Source organism: Chiloscyllium punctatum, chromosome 42 (assembly GCF_047496795.1).
Source record: "Chiloscyllium punctatum isolate Juve2018m chromosome 42, sChiPun1.3, whole genome shotgun sequence".
Lineage (NCBI taxonomy): Eukaryota > Metazoa > Chordata > Chondrichthyes > Orectolobiformes > Hemiscylliidae > Chiloscyllium > Chiloscyllium punctatum.
The window spans coordinates 5182102-5206031 of NC_092780.1; the positions used below are offsets into that span (position 1 = coordinate 5182102).

Genomic DNA, 23930 nt, shown 5'->3' on the forward strand with positions numbered 1-23930 from the left:
TGGTCTTTATTTGAATGGGGGATTGCAGATTAAGAATGAGGTTACAACTGTACAGAGCTTTGGTAAGACTACATTTTAGAGCACTGCGATCAGTTTTATCTCCATATTTACAGATGTACTTGCATAGGGAAGTGATACAGCGAATGTTCATTTCGAGTTATGGAGTCATAGAGGTGTACAGCATGGAAACAGACACTTTGGCCCAACTCATCCATGTCGACCAGATATCCTAAATTAATCTAGTCCCATTTGGTCTAAATCCCTCTAAACCTTTCCTTTTCATATACCCATCCAGGTGCCTTTTAAATGTTGTAATTGAACCAGCCTCCACCACGTCCTCTGGCAGCTCATTCTATGCATGCACCACCCCATGTGAAAAAGTTGCCCCTTAGATCCCTTTTAAATCTTTCCTCTCTCACCTTAAACTTTTGCCCTCTCTAGTTTTAAACTCTGCTATGCTGGGGAAAAGACCTTGCATATTCACCGTATTCATGCCTCTCATGATTTTATAAACTCCTCACCCGGCAGCCTCTGACACTCCCGGGAAAAAAGCCCCAGCCTTTCAGCCTCTCCCTAAAGCTCAAATCCTCCAAACATGGCAAACAACCAGGATTGTTTCTCCAGCTGGAAAATCTAGAACACAAGGATGCAACCTCAGAATAGAAAGTCAATCATTTAGCACTGTAACGCGAAGAAGTGTTTTTTTTTAACTCAAAGAGTTATGAAGCTTTGTAATTCTCTATCATAAAAGAATGTTGTGGATTGTTAAAAATATGTGAGACTGGGCTTGATAATGAATCAAGGCATTATGGGGAACTGCTGTTCTGATTTTTTCACGTTCCAAAATTATTTTTAGTTTAAAGAACAGCTCACAACTTTTTTTATTGGAGATTCTTGTTTTTTAAAAGTTTCAACTGATTTTGTATAAAATCATTTAGGAGAAAGGGTTAGAGTTAACCATTTAGAGTTAGGCTTCTCATTTGCATTCAGTTTCGGTGCAAACTCATCCCCCGAGGATTCTTTTCTGACTCAGACCGAGAGAACAAGAAAAGGAAACAACAAAGCGGAGGCTCTCGGGAGTTGTAGTCCACCGGCTCCCAGTGTGCGTAATGACAAGGGGGCCGTGGTGCTGGGAAAAACCACAGCCCCCAGCGTGCACCTGGGAGGCAGCGGCTGTCACTTCGCCCTAGCTGCTGGTTTGTGACGGAATCGGCCTCTCATAAAATACAACATTTTCAAGTTTTTTTCAGGAAAAAAACCTGGGCCGGCGGCAGAAAAGTTTGTGTGTTTTTTTTTAAAAGTAAAAAATGGTTCCCCCTCCCTTTTCAAATTTTAGTTAAACTTTGTGATGTGTAAGTGCGTAGTTGCTTGTTAAAGATTCTCCCTTTTGCTTTCAGTTTTTAAACCTGGTGTCAGTCAGCTCTGTTTCGAAGTCTTTACTTCGGTAAGTTTTGCTTCAGTCGGATTTTATTCTCGGTATTATATGGTTACTGACGATAACTTTGTATATCATGATGTTGGGAAGCAGGTTAAGATAAGTTTGAGGTCTGTTCGAGTTCAGATACAATTCTGGTTTTATTTTAAACGGAAGACCGGCTTGTGATGAGCTCCAGGTTGCTATTAAAGACTGATCGACTTGAAAATATGCTATTTTTATTTAATTCTCATCATTTGAAAGCGTTGTCAGTTAATTGGCATACAGTTCCATGGCTTAGTAGTCTTTTCTGGTTTCCAAGCCAATTGCCTTGCTCAGTGCTTATGCTGGAAAGGATCTGTGTATACAAGAGTATATCAAGAATCAATCAGGGCACTTAGTGAGGCAGGGAACGTTGGATCAATATTAGAGTTATAGAGTCGTATAGCATGGAAATAGGCCCTTTGGCCCACATTGTCCATGCCAACCAGTTTTCCTAAACCAAACTAGTCCCATTTGCCTGTGTTTGGCCTATATCTCTCTAAATCTTTTCTGTCTATTGGTTGCTATATCTCACTAGAGTGGTTACTGGGATCAAAAAACAGAAATTGCCAGAAACGTTACTCAACTCAAAATGTGAACTTTTAATTTCTGTCCACAAGACCTACCAGACCTGCTGCACTTCCAGCATTTTCTATTTTAGTTTCTGATTTACAGTATCTGGTTTTACTTTGTTACTGGGATGTTAGAATTGGACTGTGGGGAGAGATTGAGTGGATTGATCTGATTTCCAGGGGTTTAGAGAATGAGCAGTGATATTATTGAATCAGTATTCTAAGGAACTTGACTATACTGCAGGATGCTTCCATGACTAAGAATCAAGATTGTGGGTTTGAAGCTGCAGAAGAAGGTGCTGACCATTTAGGACTGTGATGGAGAAAAATGCCTTTTATTCACAGGTTTGCAAATCTTTTGAACTCTGAAGGCTAGAGAGCTGTGGATGCTTTTTTTTATTTGGATGTGTACATCACTGGCTGTTGCCTTTGATGTTGGTGGTGAGTATGTTTAAGACAAAGTGTCACAGAGCTTTGAGTACTAAGGGATATAGGGTTAGATTATAGGGTGGAATGAGGCAGGAAAATAATCCCTGATCAAGTTGAATGGTGAAGTAGATTGAAAGGGCCAACTGGATAAATTTATCGTGATGAAATCCCATCCATTGTTTGGAGATGCTGGTATTGGACTGGGCTGTACAAAGTTAAAAATCACACAACATTTAGGTTATAGTCCAACAGGTTTAGTTGGAAGTACTAGCTTTTGGAGCGCCACATGATGAAGGAGCAATGCTCCGAAAGCTAGTGCTTCCAATTAAACCTGTTGGACTATAACCTGGTGTTGTGTGGTTTTTAACTTTCCCATCCGTTGTGTGTCAGTATTAAGATATTTATCCTGCTTCGTTATTCTATTAGATTAGGCTGACCTGTGCCTCAACTCTACTTACCTGCCTTGGTTCCAATCTCTTTGATACCTTACCCAACAAATTCCTGTCATTCTTGGACCTGAAAATTTTAATTGACCACTGGTTTTCTGGGTGAATAAATTCCTGGTTACCATGATCCTTTGTGACAGCAGAGTGTTCAACATGTCTTACCTTATCTTCTCCTCATCTAGGTGTACTTCCAGGCAAGGATCACTGGTGCTCGAAGGGCAGAATGGCCTACTCCTGCATCTATTGTCTATTGTCTATTGTCTATTGTCTATTGATCTGGAATTAGATTTTGGGCTTCCCTTCCTTTCACTTCTGTGCAAACTGAATTTCTTTATCCCCAACTGTTTTGTGTTTCTGTATGTAATTCATTGCCACCTCTGCTTTGAATGTTAATACACTCTGTTTCCCAGCCTGACAATGTATTGACATTAAAACTATCATCCTTGTTTTAAGCCCCTCCATGGCCTTCTCCCTGTCTCTGTAAACTTCTCCCAATAACCTCTATAATTCTTTCATTTGTCCACTACTGCACTGCTGCAATTCCTCAGTTTATATTGCACTGCCAATGGCAAGGTCCCTTCATTGCTTATTGTCTAAACTTTAGAATTCTCTCCTTTAAAGATGGTCCTTACATCCTACTTCTTTGATAACCTGCCATTTCTTTTTCTATAGCTTGATGTTAAATTTTCTTGAACAGCTTCCCCTGAAGCATCTTGGAATGTTTTACTATACCAGTGATGCTATAAAAATACAAGTTATTGTTGAATCAAAAATTTCTACATAAATTTGGAGATGCATATTAGTATAATACACTATAATTAATACAAATGTTAGGGATACTCTTATGAACTTTGTTCAGAAACCGTTAACCAGTACTGCTGTGTGCAGTATCATTTTTATACCAGAGTAAGAACATTTCTGTTGAATTAATGGATTTGTTTTTTTCCTCTAGAACCAACTTTGATTCCATGCCAAACCCTCAATCAGGTTGCTGTAATCCCTCAAACTGTTTTTTTTCTTCAATTGTGGATCACAATAGTTCACAATTAGCCTCAAGCCTGTGGAAAAATGGAGTAGAAACCCCAAGGCCCAGGTGGTAGGCATTGACTGGTTTCAAGTGTATTATGTCAGAAGGTTCTTGAGGTGCAGTGTAGCGTCCTGGGTTCAAGTACCACCTGAACAGGTTGATTTAGAAAATATCTGTGTTATGTCAGAATATTGTATGCAATCAGTTTTAAGAATTTTCCTCAACTTATTGTTCAAAGTTTGAGAGAAGATTTGTAGCTCGGGTGCTCGTTGTTGTGGTTCTGTTCGCCGAGCTGGGAATTTGTGTTGCAGACGTTTCATCCCCTGTCTTGGTGACATCCTCCGTGCTTGGGAGCCTCCTGTGAAGCGCTTCTATGTTGTTTCCACCGGCACTTATAGTGGTTTGTCTCTGCCGCTTCCGGTTGTCAGTTCCAGCTGTCCGCTGCAGTGGCCGGTATATTGGGTCCAGGTCGATGTGTTTGTTGATAGAATCTGTGGATGAGTGCCATGCCTCTAGGAATTCCCTAGTGTTGTTCTACTATTATAGGACAAGCCAAACAGAGAACAGCCAGGGAATTCCTAGAGGTGTGGCACTCATCCACAGATTCTATCAACAAACACATCGAACTGGACCCAATATACCGGCCACTGCAGCGGACAGCTGGAACTGACACCCGGAAGCGGCAGAGACAAACCACTATAAATGCCGGAAGAAACAACATAGAAGCGCTTCACAGGAGGCTCCCAAGCACTGAGGATGTCACCTAGACAGGGGATGAAACGTCTGCAACACAAATTCCCAGCTCGACAAACAGAACCGCATCAACTTATTGTATTGTGTCCATCTCTTTACTACAGAAACTTGCCACTGCTCTGACACAATAGACACGTACTGTGATAGACACATTGTCTGTATTCTTTCAGGCTGGCTACCATGAATGAAAATCAAGAAAATCAACAGACCGACATTTCATTGCTGTATTCCAGCACCTTTGCCCAGGTTATCTTTGTCAATGTGGAAAAGGTGTACATGACAGATGTTCCTGTGAAATGCAACTACACACTGACACCCAGGATCATTGCCCATAAGAAAGACTGGATTGGAATTTTCAAGGTAGGTCTAATATCTTATTAGAGCTGGATTCTGACAGTGAAAACTTTAGTTCTATCTTAGAGTGGCAGCCAGGTTTTGGAGTTAAGTCCACTTGAACACATAACCATCTGATCCCAAGGTGAGAGTACTACCACTGAGTGCAAGAAGTAGTTGTGAATTATGAGGGGCATGGATAGGATAAATAGACAGTCTTTTCCCTGGGGTCGGGGAGTCCAGAACTAGAGGGCATAGGTTTAGGGTGAGAGGGGAAAGATATAAACTGCCATCCCAACTGCCATCTTGACCACCTTATTTACCTATTTTGCTGCCTTTTAAGGATCTATGGACATTCACACCAAGAAATTCTCTCTGATCTTCTGTACATCCTTCAGTCCTGCCATTCATTGTCGACTCCCTTGCCTTTTTGGTCCTACCAAAATACAGCACCTCTTAATTTTCAGTATTGAATTCCATATGTCACTGTTCAGCCCATCTGACGAGTCTGTCTATATTGTCCTACAGTCTGAGGCTTTCCTCCTTGCTATTTACCACATTACCAATGTTCATATATGGCAGGAGACATAAAACATAGAATATTACAGCGCAGTACAGGCCTTTCGGCCCTCGATGTTGCACCGTCCTATCATACTAACCTGAAGCCCATCCCACCTACACTATTCCATATACGTCCATATGCCTGTCCAATGACAACTTAAATACACTTAAACTTGGCAAATCTACTACCGTTGCATGCAAAGCATTCCATACCCTTACTACTCTCTGAGTAAAGAAACTACCTCTGACATCTGTCTTATACCTATCTCCCCTCATTTTAAAGTTGTGTCCCCTCGTGTTTGCCGTTCCCATACTCAAATGTATTGACCATACCTGCTGCGTTCGCTCCTATATCATTAGTACCAAAACTTACGGCAGACCATTGGACACAGGCATCAGTGACAAAAATATTCTTTGACCTTTTAACTCCAACTTTTTCCACTAAGCCAGTTTTGGATCCAATTTGACCAATTGCCCTGAATCCCTGGCCTCTTCCTTTCTTAACCAATGTGCAGTTTGAGACTTTGTCAGAGCCTTACTAAAGTTCAAGTATACTACATCAACTGCGCTGTTAAGAGATGATCTTCCCTTTACAAAGCACTGCTGACTATCCTTAATTAATTCAGAATTTTTTCCAATAGTTTTCTACTACGGATGTTAGACTCACTGTCCAGTAGCTTCTTAGGACCGTGTTAGCTGAACTCCAATCCTCTGACACCCCTCCTGTGGTCAGAGGGGGATTTGAAATTAATTTCAGACCACAAACAATCTCTGCTCTTGCCTCCCACAGCAGCCTTGCATACATTTCATCTTGGCCTGGGAATTTATCTACTTTCAAGACTGCTAAAACCGTTAATATATCCTCCCTGTCAATTCTAATTTGTTTAACTGTATCACAGTTCTTCCTCCTTAGTCCTAGATTTATATAGTCCTTCTGTATAGAGAATACAGATGCAAAGTACTCATTTAAAACTCATGTTTTCTGTCTCCACACACAGATTGTCACTAAGGTTCCTGATGCACCCTACTCTTTCCCTGGTTATTCTCTTGCCCCTAATATACTTAGAATGCTTTTGGATTTTCCTTAATGTTATCCACCAGTTTTCTTCATGTTCCTTTCTCACTCTTCTACTTTTATTTAAGCAAGTTTGTGCATTTTAGATTAGATTAGATTACTTGCAGTGTGGAAACAGGCCCTTCGGCCCAACAAGTCCACACCGACCCACCAAAGCACAACCCACCCAGACCCATTCCCCTACATTTATCCCTTCACCTAACACTATGGGCAATTTAGCATGGCCAATTCACCTAGCCTACACATTTTTGGACTGTGGGAGGAAACCCACATTCTTCTAGGGCATTTATTAGAGTCATAGAGATGTACAGCATGGAATCCGACCCTTCGGTCCAACCCGTCCATGCCGACCAGATATCCCAACCCAATCTAGTCCCACCTGCCAGCACCCGGTCCATATCCCTATTCATATACCCATCTAAATGCCTGTTAAATGTTGCAATTGTACCAGCCACCACCACTTCCTCTGGCAGCTCATTCCATACACGTACCACCCTCTGCGTGAAAAAGTTGCCCCTTAGGTCTCTTTTATATCTTTCCCCTCTCACCCTAAACCTATGCCCTCTAGGTCGGGACTCCCCGACCCCAGGGAAAAGACTTTGCCTATTTATCCTATCTGTGCCCCTTATAATTTTGTAAACATCTAGAAGGTCACCCCTCAGCCTCCGACACTCTAGGGAAAACAGTCCCATCCTGTTCAGCCTCTCCCCATAGCTCAAATCCTCCAACCCTGGCAACATCCTTGTAAATCGTTTCTGAACCCTTTCAAGTTTCACAACATCTTTCCGATAGGAAGGAAACCAGAATTGCATGCAATATTCCTACAATGGCCTAACCAATGTCCTGTACAGCTGCAACATGACCTCCCGACTCCTGTACTCAATACTCTGACCAATAAAGGAAAGCATACCAAAAGCTGCCTTCACTATCCTATCTACCTGCGACTCCACTTTCAAGGAGCTATGAACCTGCACTGCAAGGTCTCTTTGTTCAGCAACACACCCTAGGACCTTACCATTAAATGTATGAGTCCTGCTAAGATTTGCTTTCCCAAAATGCAGCACCTCGCATTTATCTGAATTAAACTCCATCTGTCACTTCTCAGCCCATTGGCCCACCTGGTTCAGATCCTGTTGTAATCTGAGGTAACCCTCTTCGCTATCCACTACATCTCCAATTTTGGTGTCATCTGCAAACTTACTAACAGTTCCTCTTAAGCTCGCATCCAAATCATTTATGTAAATGACAAAGGTAGAGGGCCCAGCACCGATCCTTGTGGCACTCCACTGGTCATAGGCCTCCTGTCTGAAAAAGAACACTCCACCACTACCCTCTGTCTTCTTCCTTTGAGTGAATTCTGTATCCAAATGGCTTGTTCTCCCTGTATTCCATGAGATCTAACCTTACTAATCGGTCTCCCATGGGGAACCTTGTCGAACGCCTTACTGAAGTCCATATAGATCACATCTACTGCTCTGCCCTCATCAATCTTCTTTGTTACTTCAAAAAACTCAATCAAGTTTGTGAGACATGATTTCCCACGCACAAAGCCTTGTTGACTATCCTGAATCAGTCCTTGCCTTTCCAAATACATGTACATCCTGTCCCTCAGGATTCTCTCCAACAACTTGCCCACCACCGATGTCAGGCTCACTGGTCTATAGTTCCCTGGCTTGTCTTTACCTCCCTTCTTAAACAGTGGCACCACGTTTGCCAACCTCCAGTCATCCGGCACCTCACCTGTGACTATCGATGATACAATATCTCAGCGAGAGACCCAGCAATCACTTCTCTAGCTTCCCACAGAGTTCTCGAGTACACCTGATCAGGTCCTGGGGATTTATCAACTTTTAACCGTTTCAAGACATCCAGTACTTCCTCCTCTGTAATCTGGACATTTTGCAAGGTGTCACCATCAATTTCCTACTGTCTATATCTTCCATATACTCTTCCACAGTAAATACTGATGCAAAATATTCATTTAGTATCTCCCCCATTTTCTGTGGCTCCACACAAAGGCCGCCTTGCTGATCTTTGAGGGGCCCTATTCTCACACTAGTTACCCTTTTGTCCTCAATATATTTATAAAATCCCTTTGGATTCTCCTTAATTCTGTTTGCCAAAGCTATCTCATGTCCCCGTTTTGCCCTCCTGATTTCCCTCTTAAGTATACTCCTACTTTCTTTATACTCTTCTAAGGATTCACTCGATCTATCCTGTCTATACCTGACATATGCTTCCTTCTTTTTCTTAACCAAACCCTCAATTTCTTTAGTCATCCAGCATTCCTTATACCTACCAGCCTTCCCTTTCACCCTGACAGGAATATACTTTCTCTGGATTCTTGTTATTTCATTTCTGAAGGCTTCCCATTTTCTAGCCATCCCTTTACCTGCGAACATCTGCCTCCAATCAGCTTCGAAAGTTCTTGCCTAATACCGTCAAAATTGGCCTTTCTCCAGTTTAGAACTTCAGCTTTTAGATCTGGTCTATCCTTTTCCATCACTATTTTAAAACGAATAGAATTATGGTTGCTGGCCCCAAAGTGCTACCCACTGCCTTATTTCCCAAGAGTAGGTCAAGTTTTGCACCTTCTCTAGTAGGTACATCCACATACTGAATCAGAAAATTGTCTTGTACACACTTATCTGCTTTACTTGCAAGATTCCTTGCCTTAAAATAAATGCCATCCAGCCTTGCCATGCCCCCTTGTTCCTTAGCCTGACTATATTTTCACTGCCCTTCTAGAATAACAGAATCTGATTTGAGTTACCTCTAGATTCTCATTGAGTTAATGACTGCTTTACAACAATTCAAGCATCACTAATAGTCTTGATTCATTTTGATGTATAGGCACTGTCTGACTCCCCAGCATTTCACTAGAGTAGCCAGTGTTCATGGAAAAGCGCAGCAGGTCAGGCAGCATCCAAGGAGCAGGAAAATCGACATTTTGGGCATAAGCCCTTCTTCAGGTCCTGAAGAAGGGCTTATGCCCGAAACGTCGATTCTCCTGCTCCTTGGATGCTGCCTGACCTGCTGCGCTTTTCTGTCAACACATTTTTCAGCTCTGATCTCCAGTATCTGCAGTCTTCACTTTCACCTAGCCAGTGTTCATGTTTGCTTGAGGTTCAGGGTATGTTAACAGGCTCTGTTACCTATGGGGTCTTGATGACTATCCTCTGTCCTGTAAATTGTGCACTTCCCAAGAGAAGTTATTGTCCAAATTATTGAAGATGCAAATCCAGCTATTTCTTTCACATCAGTTGAACAATCTCTGCTAGGGAGTTTTCGTTCGTCAGCTTAACCTGATACTGAACTTTGCAACGAGTCAGTTGATTCTGAATTTTCAGTGCTATCATTGGGGGACAAATAGCCCAAACCTTCTAATATAGCTCAGAATCTCCCAATTCCAGTGCAGAACAGGCAAAATAGGGTGCATGGTGGCTCAGTGGTTAGCACTGCTTCCTCACAGCACCAGAGACCCGGGTTCAATTCCAGCCTCTGGCAACTGTCTTTGTGGAGTTTGTCTGCATGGGTTTATTCCAGGTACTCCGGTTTCCTCCCACAGCCGAAAGATGTGCAGGTTAAGTGAATTGGCCATGCTAAAAATTGCCCATGTTGTTCAGTGATGTGTAGGTTAGGTGCATTAGTGAGAGGGTAAATATAGAGTAATGGGGAATGGGTTTGGGGGGAGGGGAGGGGGGTGGGGGTGATATTCTTCAGAGGGTCACTGTGGACCTGTTGGACTGAAGGGCCTGTTTCCCCACTCTAGGCATTTCATAATTATTTGCCTCCAGTTTTCTGGCTGATATCAAGTAAAGGATCCTTCGAAACACACGCACCGCACCCCACGCATGCACCGCACCCCACGCACGCACGCATTCCACGCACGCACCCCACACACGCGTGCACCCCGCACGCACCCCACACACGCGTGCACCACGCACGCACCCCACGCACGCACCCCACGCACACACCACGCACCCCACACACGCACCCCACACACGCGTGCACCCCACACACGCGCGTACCCCGCACGCACCCCACCCCACACCCCACACCCCACACCACACACCACACACGCACGCGCGCACCCCGCACCCCACGTACGCACGCACCCCACGTACGCACGCATCCCACACACACCACGCACGCACCCCCCCCCCCCACGCGCACCCCCCCACACACACGTAGATACCATGCTCTCAGTGCCCGGTACTGACTGCCATTGCCACTGCATAAATGCCCAAAGTCTTTTTGAGACACAATGGATAGAAGTTAAAAGTGTCAACTAAATGGTGAAAAGATGGGCGGGCAGGTGCATGGATGAGAGAGTGGGTTTATATGTCGGTAACGCAAATTGGGTTGGATTGAGGAGGTAGCCATGAGACTGTTGGTATTGTTGAACTGTATAAGGGAGTGTTGGGGTAAGGTCAGGTGGTGAGGGGGTGTTACCCAAGCGTTAGAATGGTTTATTATTGTCTAATGGGCAACTATCCAAGCAAATCAACTTGAACCCTCAGAATTCTCTAACTCTATAATTCACAGCTCGAGATGTTTTTGAAGGGTTTTGAACGCAGAGTAATTGCCCATTGGAAGTTTAAACTTCTTGGGCAGTTTCCATGTGGCTATTGCACAGGGACTTTTGAGAGCTGTACCTTTGTGGGTTATATCCTATTTCCAACTGCACAGAAACCAGAAGATCCGGCTGATGATTTAGGTGTCACATACCTCAGATAAGCTTAGTCTTTTGAACACCATAATCAGGTTTACGGAAATAGAAGCAGGAGTAGGCCATCAGGCCCCTCGAGCCTACTCCACCACTATTCAGTAAGATAATGGCTGATCTTTTTGTGGACTCAGCTCCACTTACCCAGCTGCTCGCCATAAGCTTTAATTCCATACTTTTCAAAAATCTATCTTTGCCTTAGAAACATTCAGTGAGATAGCCTCAACTGTTTCTCTGAGCAAGGAATTCCATAGATTCACAACCCTTCAGGTGAAGAAGTTCCTCCTCAATGCAGTCCTAAATCTGCTCCCCTTTAGTTTGAGGCTATGCCCCTTAGTTCTAGTTTCACCCTCCCTGCTTCTAGCTTATCTATTCCCTTCATAATTTTACATGTTTCTATAAGAGCCCCCCCATTCTTCTTAATTTTTATGAATACAAGGATAAGAATATTCCAATAGTTGAATCTTTTGACCCACAATCTCAACGATTGTCGGCAATAATGAAAAGCTGTCTGAATTCCCACTGCTCGCAGCAAATCTTGAACCTCAAAGTTAATTTGTTAAGAAACACTATATTGATCAAGAAGGCTAATTTTATATTTTAAAGAAAGGAGGGTTGGGGGAATCTTGAATGAAATAATGATACCCCCCTGCTTGTTACACTTCCCAGACTTTGGATTTATTTCCAACTCAATGTTTTCACAAGGTAAAAGCAAATTTCTGCAGGATCAGGAAATTTGAGGTGAAATCAGAAAATGCTGGAGAAATTCAACAATCTGGCAGTATTTGTGGAGACAGAAACAATTAACGTTTTGAGTCCAAATGATTCTCTTTGAAACAATCTTTATTAATATGCTTTTGTTGCTAATTTTGGGCATGTTTAATACAGATTGGAAAGAAAGTCTTACAAAAATCCCTAGAGCGTCGGAGGCTGAGGGGTGACCTTATAGAGGTTTACAAAATTATGAGGGGCATGGTCAAAGTCTTTTCCCTGGGGTCAGGGAGTCCAGAACTAGAGGGCATAGGTTTAGGGTGAGAGGGGAAAGATATAAAAGAGACCAAAGGGGCAACTTTTTCACGCAGAGGGTGGTACGTGTATGGAATGAGCTGCCAGAGGATGTGGTGGAGGCTGATACAATTGCAACATTTAAGCAACATTTGGATGGGTATATGAATAGGAAGGGTTTGGAGGGATATGGGCTGGGTGCTGGCAGGTGGGACTAGATTGGGTTGGGATATCTGGACGGCATGGACGGGTTGGACCGAAGGGTCTGTTTCCATGCTGTACATCTCTATGACTCTAAAAACCTTAGTTATCTACTCTAAAGTAAGCTCAACTTAATCTTGGTTAGATTCTATTATGTGACTAATTTGACAGAAATTCTTTAACTTCTATGGTGGGTTTAGAGGTTTCATTTATCAGCTATATCTACCTGTCTTTCTCATAATGCAGCTATCCATTATCTGTCTTGTACCCATTATGAATTTATCCTGGGTGCAATTCAAGTTATATTAAGATGATGCTGTAAGACCAGAGGTGCTGTTCTTTTTATGAGATTTTAAACTGTGGCCCTGAATATCTAATTACTAGTAATTAGTTTTGAAATGTCATCGTAATTACAAAGTGGGAAACATAGCAGTCAGTTTGCACACAGTAAGGTGCCACAATGTGGTAATCACCAGATAATTCGTTTTAGTGAATTGGGACTAGCCCCTCTTCACCTACGGTCTCATTCTCCTTACCTCTTCAACTGTTGAGTTTTCTGAGAAGGTAATAAACCTTAAGGAAACAAATTGCCTTTGGCATTCCTATTTTTGTTACCTGGATACATTTTGACAGCTGTTTGCAGTGAGACTATTTTAGCAATGTGGTTCTTTTAATCAAGGTTGGTTGGAGTACAGCTCGTGATTACCACACTTTTGTTTGGGCTCCCCTCCCAAAGGAAGACAATCAGGTGGAGCGACAGCAGCAAGTGACATTTGAAGGTAATTTTCTTTTTACAAAAAAACTGGAACAAATGTGTGCATTTACCGAATCGTGCAGTCTTCCAGTATTATGAAATCAGAGTTCCAGATTCTTTTAAAACAAGTTAATGTTTCCAAACTGCCTGCGATGGGATTTAAGCTCACGTTACTTGATAATAAATTTGTGTCATGGTCTCTGGAGAAATTTATGTCTAGACCTATGAGGGGAAAAGAAAGTAAATGTGTTCTCTCACAAGATTTCTCATCCTCCTGCTCACGATGGAAGGCTGCTGCCTAAGACCCTTTGATAATAGGATTGGACTGCAAGTTGAACCAACCAACTAACTGGTGTAATCTTTGAAACACAAATGCATAAAACTTGAAAGATGCTGCTCTCACACCACCACCCTGTAGGAGGACCAATAGGTATGGCTCCTACATGGAGGCAGTGAAAAATTGTTTCCCTGCAGGAGGATCAGTTACCAAGAGATGCATTGAAAAGGTAATGAGAGGAGGTCTCATTGAGGTATATAAAATGATTGAAGAGGATTAACAAAATAGACATGAAGTGAATGTTTTCCCATGTGGGAAAGTCTAGAATGAGAGGTCAGAATTATAGGTTGAGGGATGGCAGATTTAAAACAGGTGAAGCATAATTTATTTCAAAGAGTTGTGAATCTGTGGAACTCACTAGCCCAAAATGCAATGGACAGTGGGATGTTGAGTAAATAGACAGACTTTTAATTAGTAATGGGCGAAAAGATTATGGGAAGCAGGCAACAAAGTAGAATTGAGGCTTCGATGAGATCAGCCCTGATCACATTATCTGGAAGAACAGGCTTCAGTGGTTGAAATAGGCAGAAGTGGGTACTGCAGATGCTGGAGATCAGAGTCAAGATTAGAGTGGTGCTGGAAAAGCACAGCAGGTCAGGCAGCATCCGAGGAGAAAAAAATCGATGTTTTGGGCAAAAGTCCTTAATCAGGAATGCTTCTTCGGGGGCTGAATTGCCTATTCCTGCTTCTAGTTCTGATAGGAATTTCTTTGCAGCCACCTCCACTTATTGTCGATAAACTGGTCAAAAACGTAACCGGTTTGAATAAGAGTTGATTGGCTGCTTTCACCTACGACACTCCATGGTCTTATTTGATTGTAAAATTGGAAAGGAGTTGAAAGAAAAAAAATGGGTGTTGATGCTAGTTGGAAGAATTGAGAAGAGATGGTGTTTGGATTCTTGGCTTTTGAAAAAGATTTTAATTCAAAGTAAATGATTAACATAAACTATATTTCTTAATTGTGTCAAATGATGGAGCAGGCTTGAAGGGCTGAATTGCCTACTTTAGCTCTTAGTTCTTAGGTGCTTAAACAGATATGCACAAGCCTGACAATATTTTCCTTCTGTTCTAGCTTACTACCTTCCAAAGGACTATAATGACTTTTACCAGTTTTGCTATGTTACTCAGAAGGGGGAAATTCGTGGAGCCAGTACACCTTTTGGATTCAAACAGGCTCATTCTAACTTGTCTGACCACCTGGACAATGATTTCAGTCAGGAAATGCTCATCATCACAACCCAAGTGAGTCGCCTTTACGATAGTACGCACTCCATCTAGTTTTGAAGCTTTTTATATGTAAGTAGGGTTATTATGAGGAGAGCTCCACGTGGTACAAATGATTTGATCTCTTAAAGGATAAAATCACCAAATTGTTAATTATATTCAAGAGAATTATTATTTTTGAGATCAAATTTTGCGATCCAGGCTGAGAACCCTCCAAGAGCTCTATATCTCTCCACTTTTGTTTCCTTGTGCATTCCCAATTTATGTTGGTCTGACATTGATCCTGCCTACAAATGCCAAGGCTCTAAACACTGCAAGTCTTAACCTTATATACCAATGTCTGACTACTTCACTCTTTCATACCTATCTCTTTCAGTCATCTCTTCTAGTATTTTCTCCTCTGGATCAGTGTCAGATCTTGATTTCCTTTGTTTTCACTGAATCTTGGAGGTGTATGATTATCTAATATGTGCATTCTAATGTGTGTTTGGAGTTCAATTGCAGATGAAAATAGCTTTTTGCAGTGTGGGCAAGGATGGATTGATTAGTTTTGTTGGGACTGCCTGGTCTTTTCAGCTTGCTTTCTGTCCTTGTTAGACAGGTAGGAGGCTGGAAGAACACAGCAAGCCAGGAGCATCAGGATGTGGAGAAGTTGATGTTTTGTGTGTAATCCTTCTTCAGGACTGGAGATGGGTGTAAGGGGAGCTGCAGATAAAGGGGGTGGTGGGGGCAGGGTGGTGAAGTGGGGATAGGTGAAGACAGGCAGAAGGTACGACCTGGTTGATCAGTGAGAGGAATGAATCCAGTTGGTGGCTGGGAGCATAGAAGGGAGAGGGAGGGGCTGGGAAGGAAGGGAGGGGAGGTTATTTGAAATTGGGGAACTCTGTGTTGAGTCCTCACGCTGTAGTCTGTCAGGTGGAAGATGAGGTGTTGTTTCTTCACTTTGCAGTTTGGTACATTATGGCAATGGAGGACGCCAAGGATGGTCATGTCGGAAAAGGAGTGGGAAGGGGAATTGAAATGGGCAGTGACTGGGAGGTTGGTCCAGGCTGAGATGCTTGGTGAACCGTTCCCTGAGTTTGTGTTTGGTCTCCCAAAGTACAGAAGACCACATTGGGAGCACATGATGCAGTAAACTAGGTTAGAGAAGAGGCAGGTGAACCTCTTTCACACCTAAACGGATTATTCGGGCCCCTGGATTGTGGTGTGCTGGCAGGTTTTGCATCTTTTCCAGTTGCAGGGAAAGGAACCTGGGGGTTCAGGAGGGTTGGTAGGGAGAGTAGTGCAAACCAAGAACTGTGGAAGGGAACAGTCCTTGCAGAAGGCAGACAGGGGTGGGGAGGGGAAGATTTTCTTGGTGGTGGGGTCTAGTTGGAGTTGGTGGAAGTTTTTAAGGATGATGCGTTGGATGCGGAGACTGGTGGGGTGGTAGGTGAGGACAAGGGCACCCTGTCTTTATTGTGTTTGAAGGGGGCTTGGTTTAGAGCAATGGAATGGGGAATGGAGGTGGTGCGGTGGAGGACTGTTTGGATGACCAAGGGGGAAAAGCATGTTGTTTGAAATAGGTGGACAGCCAAGATGCTTAGAAGTGGAATGACTCATTGTCTGAGCAGATGCGGCAGAGGCAGACGATTTGGGAGAATGGGATAGAGTTGTTCCAGGATGCTGGGTGGGAGGAGGTGTAGTCCAGGTAGTTATGGCAGTCTGTGGGTTTGTAGTAAATATCCGTATGGAGACTGATGCTGGAAATGGAGAGGTCAAGAAAGGGGAGGGAGGTGTTTGAGATGGACCAAGTGAATTTGAGAGCGAGGTTTTCTGTCCTTAGCTACTTGTATCCTTCAAAGGAAACAGTATAGTTAGTTGATATTGGTGTCCAGGTAAGTTCCAACCTGTATTTTTCTCCTAATCTGTGGTGGAAATCTACATTGCTGGAGGCTCACCTTCAAGAAACCATGAATGTTCATCTTGTCCGACCTGACAAAAGGTGTCCACATTTATGATCTCCCCAGCTGTACAAGCTAGAAAAACACTTTTCCATCTGAGCTGGACTATGATTATGAGTGCTTCAGTTTCAGACATTTCTGCTCTTCAAAGGACCTTAGTCTTGACCACTTTGAGTTCATATTGAATACCTATGATGTTTCAGCACATTTCCTGTATATCTGCTGAAGATGGCTGAAGTTGATATAATGTGTCTATGCATGGAGGAGGATAGACATTACTGTAACTGTACATAGCAAGACTGATACCTCTTTTCATTCACCATCTCTTGCATAAATGAGCAAATACAGATCTTGCTGTGGAAATTCTATTTTCCATCTTGCTGCCAATTATGACATTTATGGAGATTACATCTGGGGTAATTTCATCTAACAACAACTTTCAGGATTGTGCCGTTAGTAGTTACAGAACCTGGTGGTGGGGTTGTTGGGGTTTCTGTCTTCCTGCAGCTGATGATTAGTCTACAGTTGCCCATCACTTTTGAAAGTCAGTCCATGATCTGTTCAACACATGAAGAGCTTGTGGTAATGGATTTAGTTCTCCATCTCACGCCAACCTTAACCTGTCCTTGACCTCCTACACTGTTACAATGAAATTTAATGTTGGCTGAAGGGTGATAGACAATAGGTGCAGGAGTAGGCCATTCTGCCCTTCGAGCCAACACCACCATTCATTATGATCATGGCTGATCATCCTCAATCAGTATCCTGTTCCTACCTTATCTCCATAACCCTTGATTCCACTATCCTTAAGAGCTCTATCCAACTCTTTCTTGAAAGTATCCAGAGACTTGACCTCCACAGCCTTCTGGGGCAGAGCATTCCACACATTCACCACTCTCTGGATGAAAAAGTTTCTCCTCAACTCTGTTCTAAATGTCCTACCCCTTATTTTTAAACTGTGTCCTCTGGTTCAGGACTCATCAGCGGAAACCTGCTTCCTGCCTCCAGAGTGTCCAATCCTTTAATAATCTTATACGTCTCAATCAGATCCCCTCTCAGTTTTCTAAACTCAAGGGTATACAAGCCCAGTCGCTCCAATCTTTCAGCGTAAGATAGTCCTGCCATTCCGGGAATAGACCTCGTGAACCTACGCTGCACTCCCTCAATAGCCAAAATGTCTTTCCTCAAATTTGGAGACCAAAACTGCACACAGTATTCCAGGTGCGGCCTCACGAGGGCCCTGTACAGCTGCAGAAGAACCTCTTTGCTTCTATACTCAATTCCTCTTGTTATGAAGGCCAGCGTGCTATTAGCTTTCTTCACTGCCTGCTGTACCTGCATGCTCGCCAGCGCAGAACCTGGTGGTGGGGTTGTTGGGGTTTCTGTCTTCCTGCAACTGAAGATTAGTCTACAGTTGCCCATCGCTTTTGAAAATCAGTCCATGATATGTTCAACACATGAAGAGCTTGTGATATTGGATTTAGTTCTCCATCTCACCACTGCATGCTCACCACTTATTTTTTGATTATGCACTTTTACAGCCTTCAAAGTCTTATTGTTGAGTTTCTATAATTTCCAATAACAACCACCACGCTGCTCCTTTTATTTTCCAAATGCCTTCTTTACTATCCTATCTACCTGCGACTCCACTTTCAAGGAGCTATGAACCTGCACTCCAAGGTCTCTTTGTTCAGCAACACTCCCTAGGACCTTACCATTAAGTGTAGAAGTCCTCCTAAGATTTGCTTTCCCAAAATGCAGCAGCTCGCATTTATCTGAATTAAACTCCATCTGCCACTTCTCAGCCCATTGGCCCATCTGATCAAGATCGTGTTGTAATCTGAGGTAACCTTCTTCGCTGACCCTTACACCTCCAATTTTGGTGTCATCTGCAAACTTACTAACTGTACGTCTTATGCTCACCTCCAAATAATTTATGTAAATGACAAAAGGTAGTGGACTCAGCACCGATACTTGTGGCACTCCACTGGTCACAGGCCTCCAGTCTGAAAAACAACCCTCCCACCACCACCCTCTGTCTTCTACCTTTGAGCCAGTTCTGTATCCAAATGGCCAGTTCTCCCTGTATTCCATGAGATCTAACCTTGTTAACCAATCTCCTATGGGGAACCTTGTCGAACACCTTACTGAAGTCCATATAGATCACATCTACTGCTGTGCCCTCAATCGTTCAGAGTATTGAGTACAGGAGTTGGGAGGTCATGTTGCAGCTGTACAGGACATTGGTTAGGCCACTGTTGGAATATTGCATGCAATTCTGGTCTCCTTCCTATCAGAAAAATGTTGTGAAACTTGAAAGGGTTCAGAAAAGATTTACAAGGATGTTGCTAGGGTTGGAGGATTTGAGCAATAGTGAGAAGCTGACCAGGCTGGGACTGTTTTCCCTGGAGCGTCGGAGGCTGAGGGGTGACCTTCTAGATGTTTACAAAATTATAAGGGGCACAGATAGGATAAATAGGCAAAGTCTTTTCCCTAGGGTGGGGGAGTCCAGAACTAGAGGGTGTAGGTTTAGGGTGAGAGGGGAAAGATCTAAAAGAGACCTAAGGGACAACTTTTTCACTTGGAGGGTGGTACGTGTATGGAATGAGCTGCCAGAGGAAGTGATGGAGGCTGGTACAATTGCAACATTTAAGAGGCATTTGGGGGAGTATATGAATAGGAAGGATTTGGAGGGATATGAGCCGGGTACTGGCAGATGGGACCAGATTGGATTGGGATATCTGATAGGCACGGATGGGTTGGACTGAAGGGTCTGTTTCTGTGCTGTACATCTCTATGACTCAATAAGCACACATCTTGTGGTAGTTCTGTTATGCTCAATTATGTTGCTTCTAGTAGCATTTTTAATTTTCTTTATTTCTTCGTTTTATTTAATAGATTAAACTTTTTTTATAGCATCTTTCAAGGACACCAAACTTCTCAAAGCACTTTGCAGTTTCTGAAATACTTTTGCCACTTTTTTTAATGTGCACAAAATGGCAGCCACTTTGCACTTGGTAAACTCCCACAACTGTGCAGTGTGATGATAACCTGATCGTCTGTTTTGATGATATTGGTTGACTGAGGGATGCAGGACAATGAGGAGAACTGTTCTGCTCTTCTTCCAAGCATTGCAATGGGTTCTTTACGTCCATCTCTGAGGACTCCAAAGGGATTTTGTCTGACAGACAGCATCTCCCTTCCTGAGTTTCAAAAAACTCAGTTGCTTTTTGCACTTAAGTCTGGAATGGAACTTGATCTCAGATTTTCAACACTCGGGCAACAGTTCAACTAATTAAGTTGCAGCTGCCACCATTGACAGTCTCTTTTGTTTTTATCAACCCTCTTATTTTTTTCCACTCTCATTTCACTGTATCACAAACCTTCCATTTATTTCTTCTTTTCCCACTGCCTTTTCCCTAACCCTATGTTCTAGCTTGATGACTTCTCTCACTAACGTTTTTTCCAATTCTGTGAAACAACATCAAACTGAAACCTCAACCTTTTCACTCCCCGCAGATGCTGCAAAACCTGCTGAGTTTTCCAGTGTTTTATGTTGTCATTTCTGATTCCCAGCATCTGCAATAATTTGCTTTTGATGTTGTAACGGGGAGTAGTTGAAGTTCCGAAGAGCAGTGGCTCTGGTACTGGAATGGCCATCCAGGGCAGAGACAAGACATTGTTTTTAAAAAATACCTGAGCAGGCTTTGCTTTGTTTAGTACTGTAGGGGACTTCTGATTTTAACAGGGTGTGGCTTATTAAACTAATTAGGATCAGGAGTTAGCTGTGGTAGCACTGAATAATTTCAGTGTCCATGAACTGTGACATGCTAGCGTTTGAGCATTTAGATTTATTGCAGTAATTAAAGTCACCTGGGTCCTCAAGTCGGAATTTGTACAATGCATCCCTTCGAAACCCTTCCAGTCACATTGCTGACACTTTGTAGACTGGTTGTTTTAAGAGCTGGGGGATTACTTTTTGACGTTTGCTGGAAGTTAGATTAGACTGCAGGGCTTCTTGGTGTGACTGTTAAGACTGCACTTTTATCTGTCGGGAGTCAAAGGTGCAAATGTTTTGAATCAGTGATGCTCATAAAAGAGTCTTGCAGCCCACATTTCCTTTATCTATGACTCTCAGCATGATGGCTACTCCCATATGTTTCTCAGCCTCCATTCGTAGATCTTGCTGTGGAATGTTCATGGTGCTCCCTCACTTTTTCTCTCCAGTAAAACAAATCCAAGGAATGCTGAAATGTTGTTAGGAGACTTCCATTACCATAGAGCAGGCAGGAAGATCCTAGTAAAATGGAATGGTTGCTCTTGTGCATTCCATGTTTGCTGTGAGGAAGCAGCTGGGCATTGTTTGGCATTTTGGTCTTTGTGGAATGATGGAATTTGGTTGGTTACCATGTGAGTGGTTCCTAATTAGGCAGAAGTCCCATGCTGTATTCCTGAGAGCAGCTTTCCAGACATTGGATGGGAGTGTGGCACAACAGCAAGTCAGTAACACTATTATATGCTGGGAATTCACCGTTGCTTTGTGCACAGGGGATATTACAGTCTCTCAAACCTGGAATAACCTGCTTCCTAGTTATTGTCTGTACTTTATCATTCAGTGATTATATCATTACCACTGGAGTGTGGGTTTGAAATAACTGCATGAACCATCTGTAAAAATCTTCAATAAAACAAAGAACTGTGGATGCTGTAGATCTGAATCAAAAACAAATTGTTGGCGAAACTCAGCAAATCTGGCAGCAACTGGACTCGAAAGGTTAACTTTGCTTTCTCCCCACAGATTCTGCCAAACCTGCTGAGCTTCTTCAGCAGTTTCTGTTCTTCTTTTAAATCAGTGCCCTCTGATTCTGCATTCATTTCTCCCTATCCACTGTACCCAGACCCCTTATGATTTTGAAAATTTCAACCAAATCTCAACTTAGCTTTCTCACATCAAGGAGAACAGTCCCAACTTTCTTAATTACCTTCATAATTGAAGTTTGCCATCACTGGAACCATTCTCACAAACTTGTTCTGCACTTTCTCTAATGCATTCACATCCTTCCTACAAAGTGACATGCAGAACTGTACACAATATTCCACCTGAGGTCAAACCAATGACTTTGATAAGTTCATTAGAATCTCCCTGCTCGTGTACTTAGTGCCCCAATTATAAGGTCTGGAATACTATATGCTTTATTAACAGCTCCCTCTACCTGTCTTACCACCTTTAACTTATGTATATAATACCCAGATCTCTCTGCTTTTGCACACAGTTTAGAGTAATACTCCTTGTTTTATACTGTTGGCCTCTAGCAACTGACCAAAGTTACCCGGGTGAGGCATGAAGCACTTGTTGGTTGCTGGTATCCTTTAAACCATAAATCAATTGTCAGCTCCTTCAGAAGAGGTGGTGTGAAATCTGAGTACAATTTCAGGAGCTGCATATGGCATTGCTTGGACCTTGGTTTTATGACAATATAAAAACTTGTTTCGTGATAAAAACCTCTCCAGATTCCGATTACTCAAATATTTAATGCAGAACCAGTCGAGAGTCACCAGGGTTTCTATTTAGCTTTTAATACCTAAGATTTTCACAGTGCGATTCAAAGGGGGATGGGGATGATATTCTTGAAAACTTTGCAATGATTCCAACATTCCCAAATATGTCTCATGCTTTTCCTTTTTGTCTGAAATACATCTGCAATAGGACAAACTTGAAGAAACAGAAAGAGAGAAAGATGATTTGAAGGCCAGCAATGTGAAACTAGTGGAGGAAAACACAGCCCTGAAAGAAAAGATCAAAGAGTTTGAAACACAGGCACAACAAGACAAGGAAGAATATTTTAGAGCATTGGAGATAAATAAGGTACATTAAAACTTTCCTAATCGCTGCGTAGGTAATGACCTTGGGCATAGTCATTGGATCTCATGCGTCAGAATTATTCCTGTGAAATAGAGACCAGCAGTTAAATTTGAAACATTACACGTGAATTTAAAAGCTTTTCTTCTCTTAAAAAAAATTCTGCAAAGTTTTGTATATCCATGAGATGAATCAGAACCCCATTTACCGAGGCTTGTAAATATTGAGTTGTCCTGCTCTTACTAGATCCTGATCCCTCATATAGCATTACCAAACAGTTCTAGATATTTCTATATTATTATGCCTTTGGCTACTGGCTAATGCAGGCTTGTTTGTAGCTAATGGCAGCTGCAGATGAAACTCGCTGGATGTTTTTAGAACAGTAGCCAGTAAGAGCTTTTTGTTTTTAACTGGCTCTTGCTGTTTGCTAGTGATCCTCCTGGGGTCCAGGTTGTCCTGAATGTGATTGATTCCTAAACTGACATAACATTGGAACAGTAGTAGGCCATTCAGCCCCTTGAGTCTGTTCCATCATTCAATGAGGTCACAGCCATCTGTGCCCTAACTTCATATATGTGCCTTTGGTTCACATCTCTTAATACATTTGCTTAACATAAAACTATTTATCTCAGATTTAAAATTAACAACTAATCCAGCATCCACTGCTATGTGTGGAAGAGAGTTCCAAACATTTACCGCTCTCTGTGTATAGAAGTGCTTCTTAACATCTATCCTGAGTGATCTGACCCTAATTCTTAGACTGTGTCCCCCTAGTTCTAGAGTCCCTAACCTGTGGAAACAGCTTATCTACCCTCCCTTTCCTGTTGTTGTATTGAAGACTTTGATCAGATCACCCCTTAACCTTCCAAATTCTATTGAAAACAGATCTATTTTGTGTAATCTCTCATCAAACTTTAGCCTCTAAAGTTACATTGATAAAAACTCACTCTGTTCAAACTTCTTCATAAGACAAGCCCTCTGTCCTAGGAAGAGACAAACTCTCAGAATGGCTACTAGTGCAATATCCTTTTAAAGTAAGGAGACTAAAATTCTGCAGTTCTCCACATGTTATCTCATCAAAGCTTCACATTATGCAGTTAAACTTCCCATTCCTATGTTCTTTTCCTCTTGAAATAAGCACCAATATTTCACTCCATTCCATCAATATTCCGAATTATATGCAAACTAAGATTTTGTGAGTCTGTACCAGGGCACCCAGATTCCT

The 23930-nt window shown here is 42.5% G+C and overlaps 1 protein-coding gene across 2 annotated transcripts in view; it reads left to right on the forward strand.

The window, feature by feature from the left end:
* The first annotated feature begins 1138 nt into the window (after nucleotides 1-1138).
* LOC140465678 (uncharacterized) overlaps nucleotides 1139-23930 on the forward strand; it is a 62526-nt gene continuing 39734 nt past the window's right edge. The window contains exons 1-6 of one of the 2 annotated variants that reach the window (XM_072561275.1): nucleotides 1139-1278; nucleotides 1398-1444; nucleotides 4854-5043; nucleotides 13267-13366; nucleotides 14751-14920; nucleotides 22553-22711. In XM_072561275.1, the coding sequence (XP_072417376.1) occupies nucleotides 4864-5043; nucleotides 13267-13366; nucleotides 14751-14920; nucleotides 22553-22711 (609 nt within the window). In that variant the 5' untranslated portion in view covers nucleotides 1139-1278; nucleotides 1398-1444; nucleotides 4854-4863. Of the gene's footprint in view, nucleotides 1283-1397; nucleotides 1445-4853; nucleotides 5044-13266; nucleotides 13367-14750; nucleotides 14921-22552; nucleotides 22712-23930 lie in introns of both variants that reach the window. The other variant, XM_072561274.1, reaches the window with a different exon arrangement.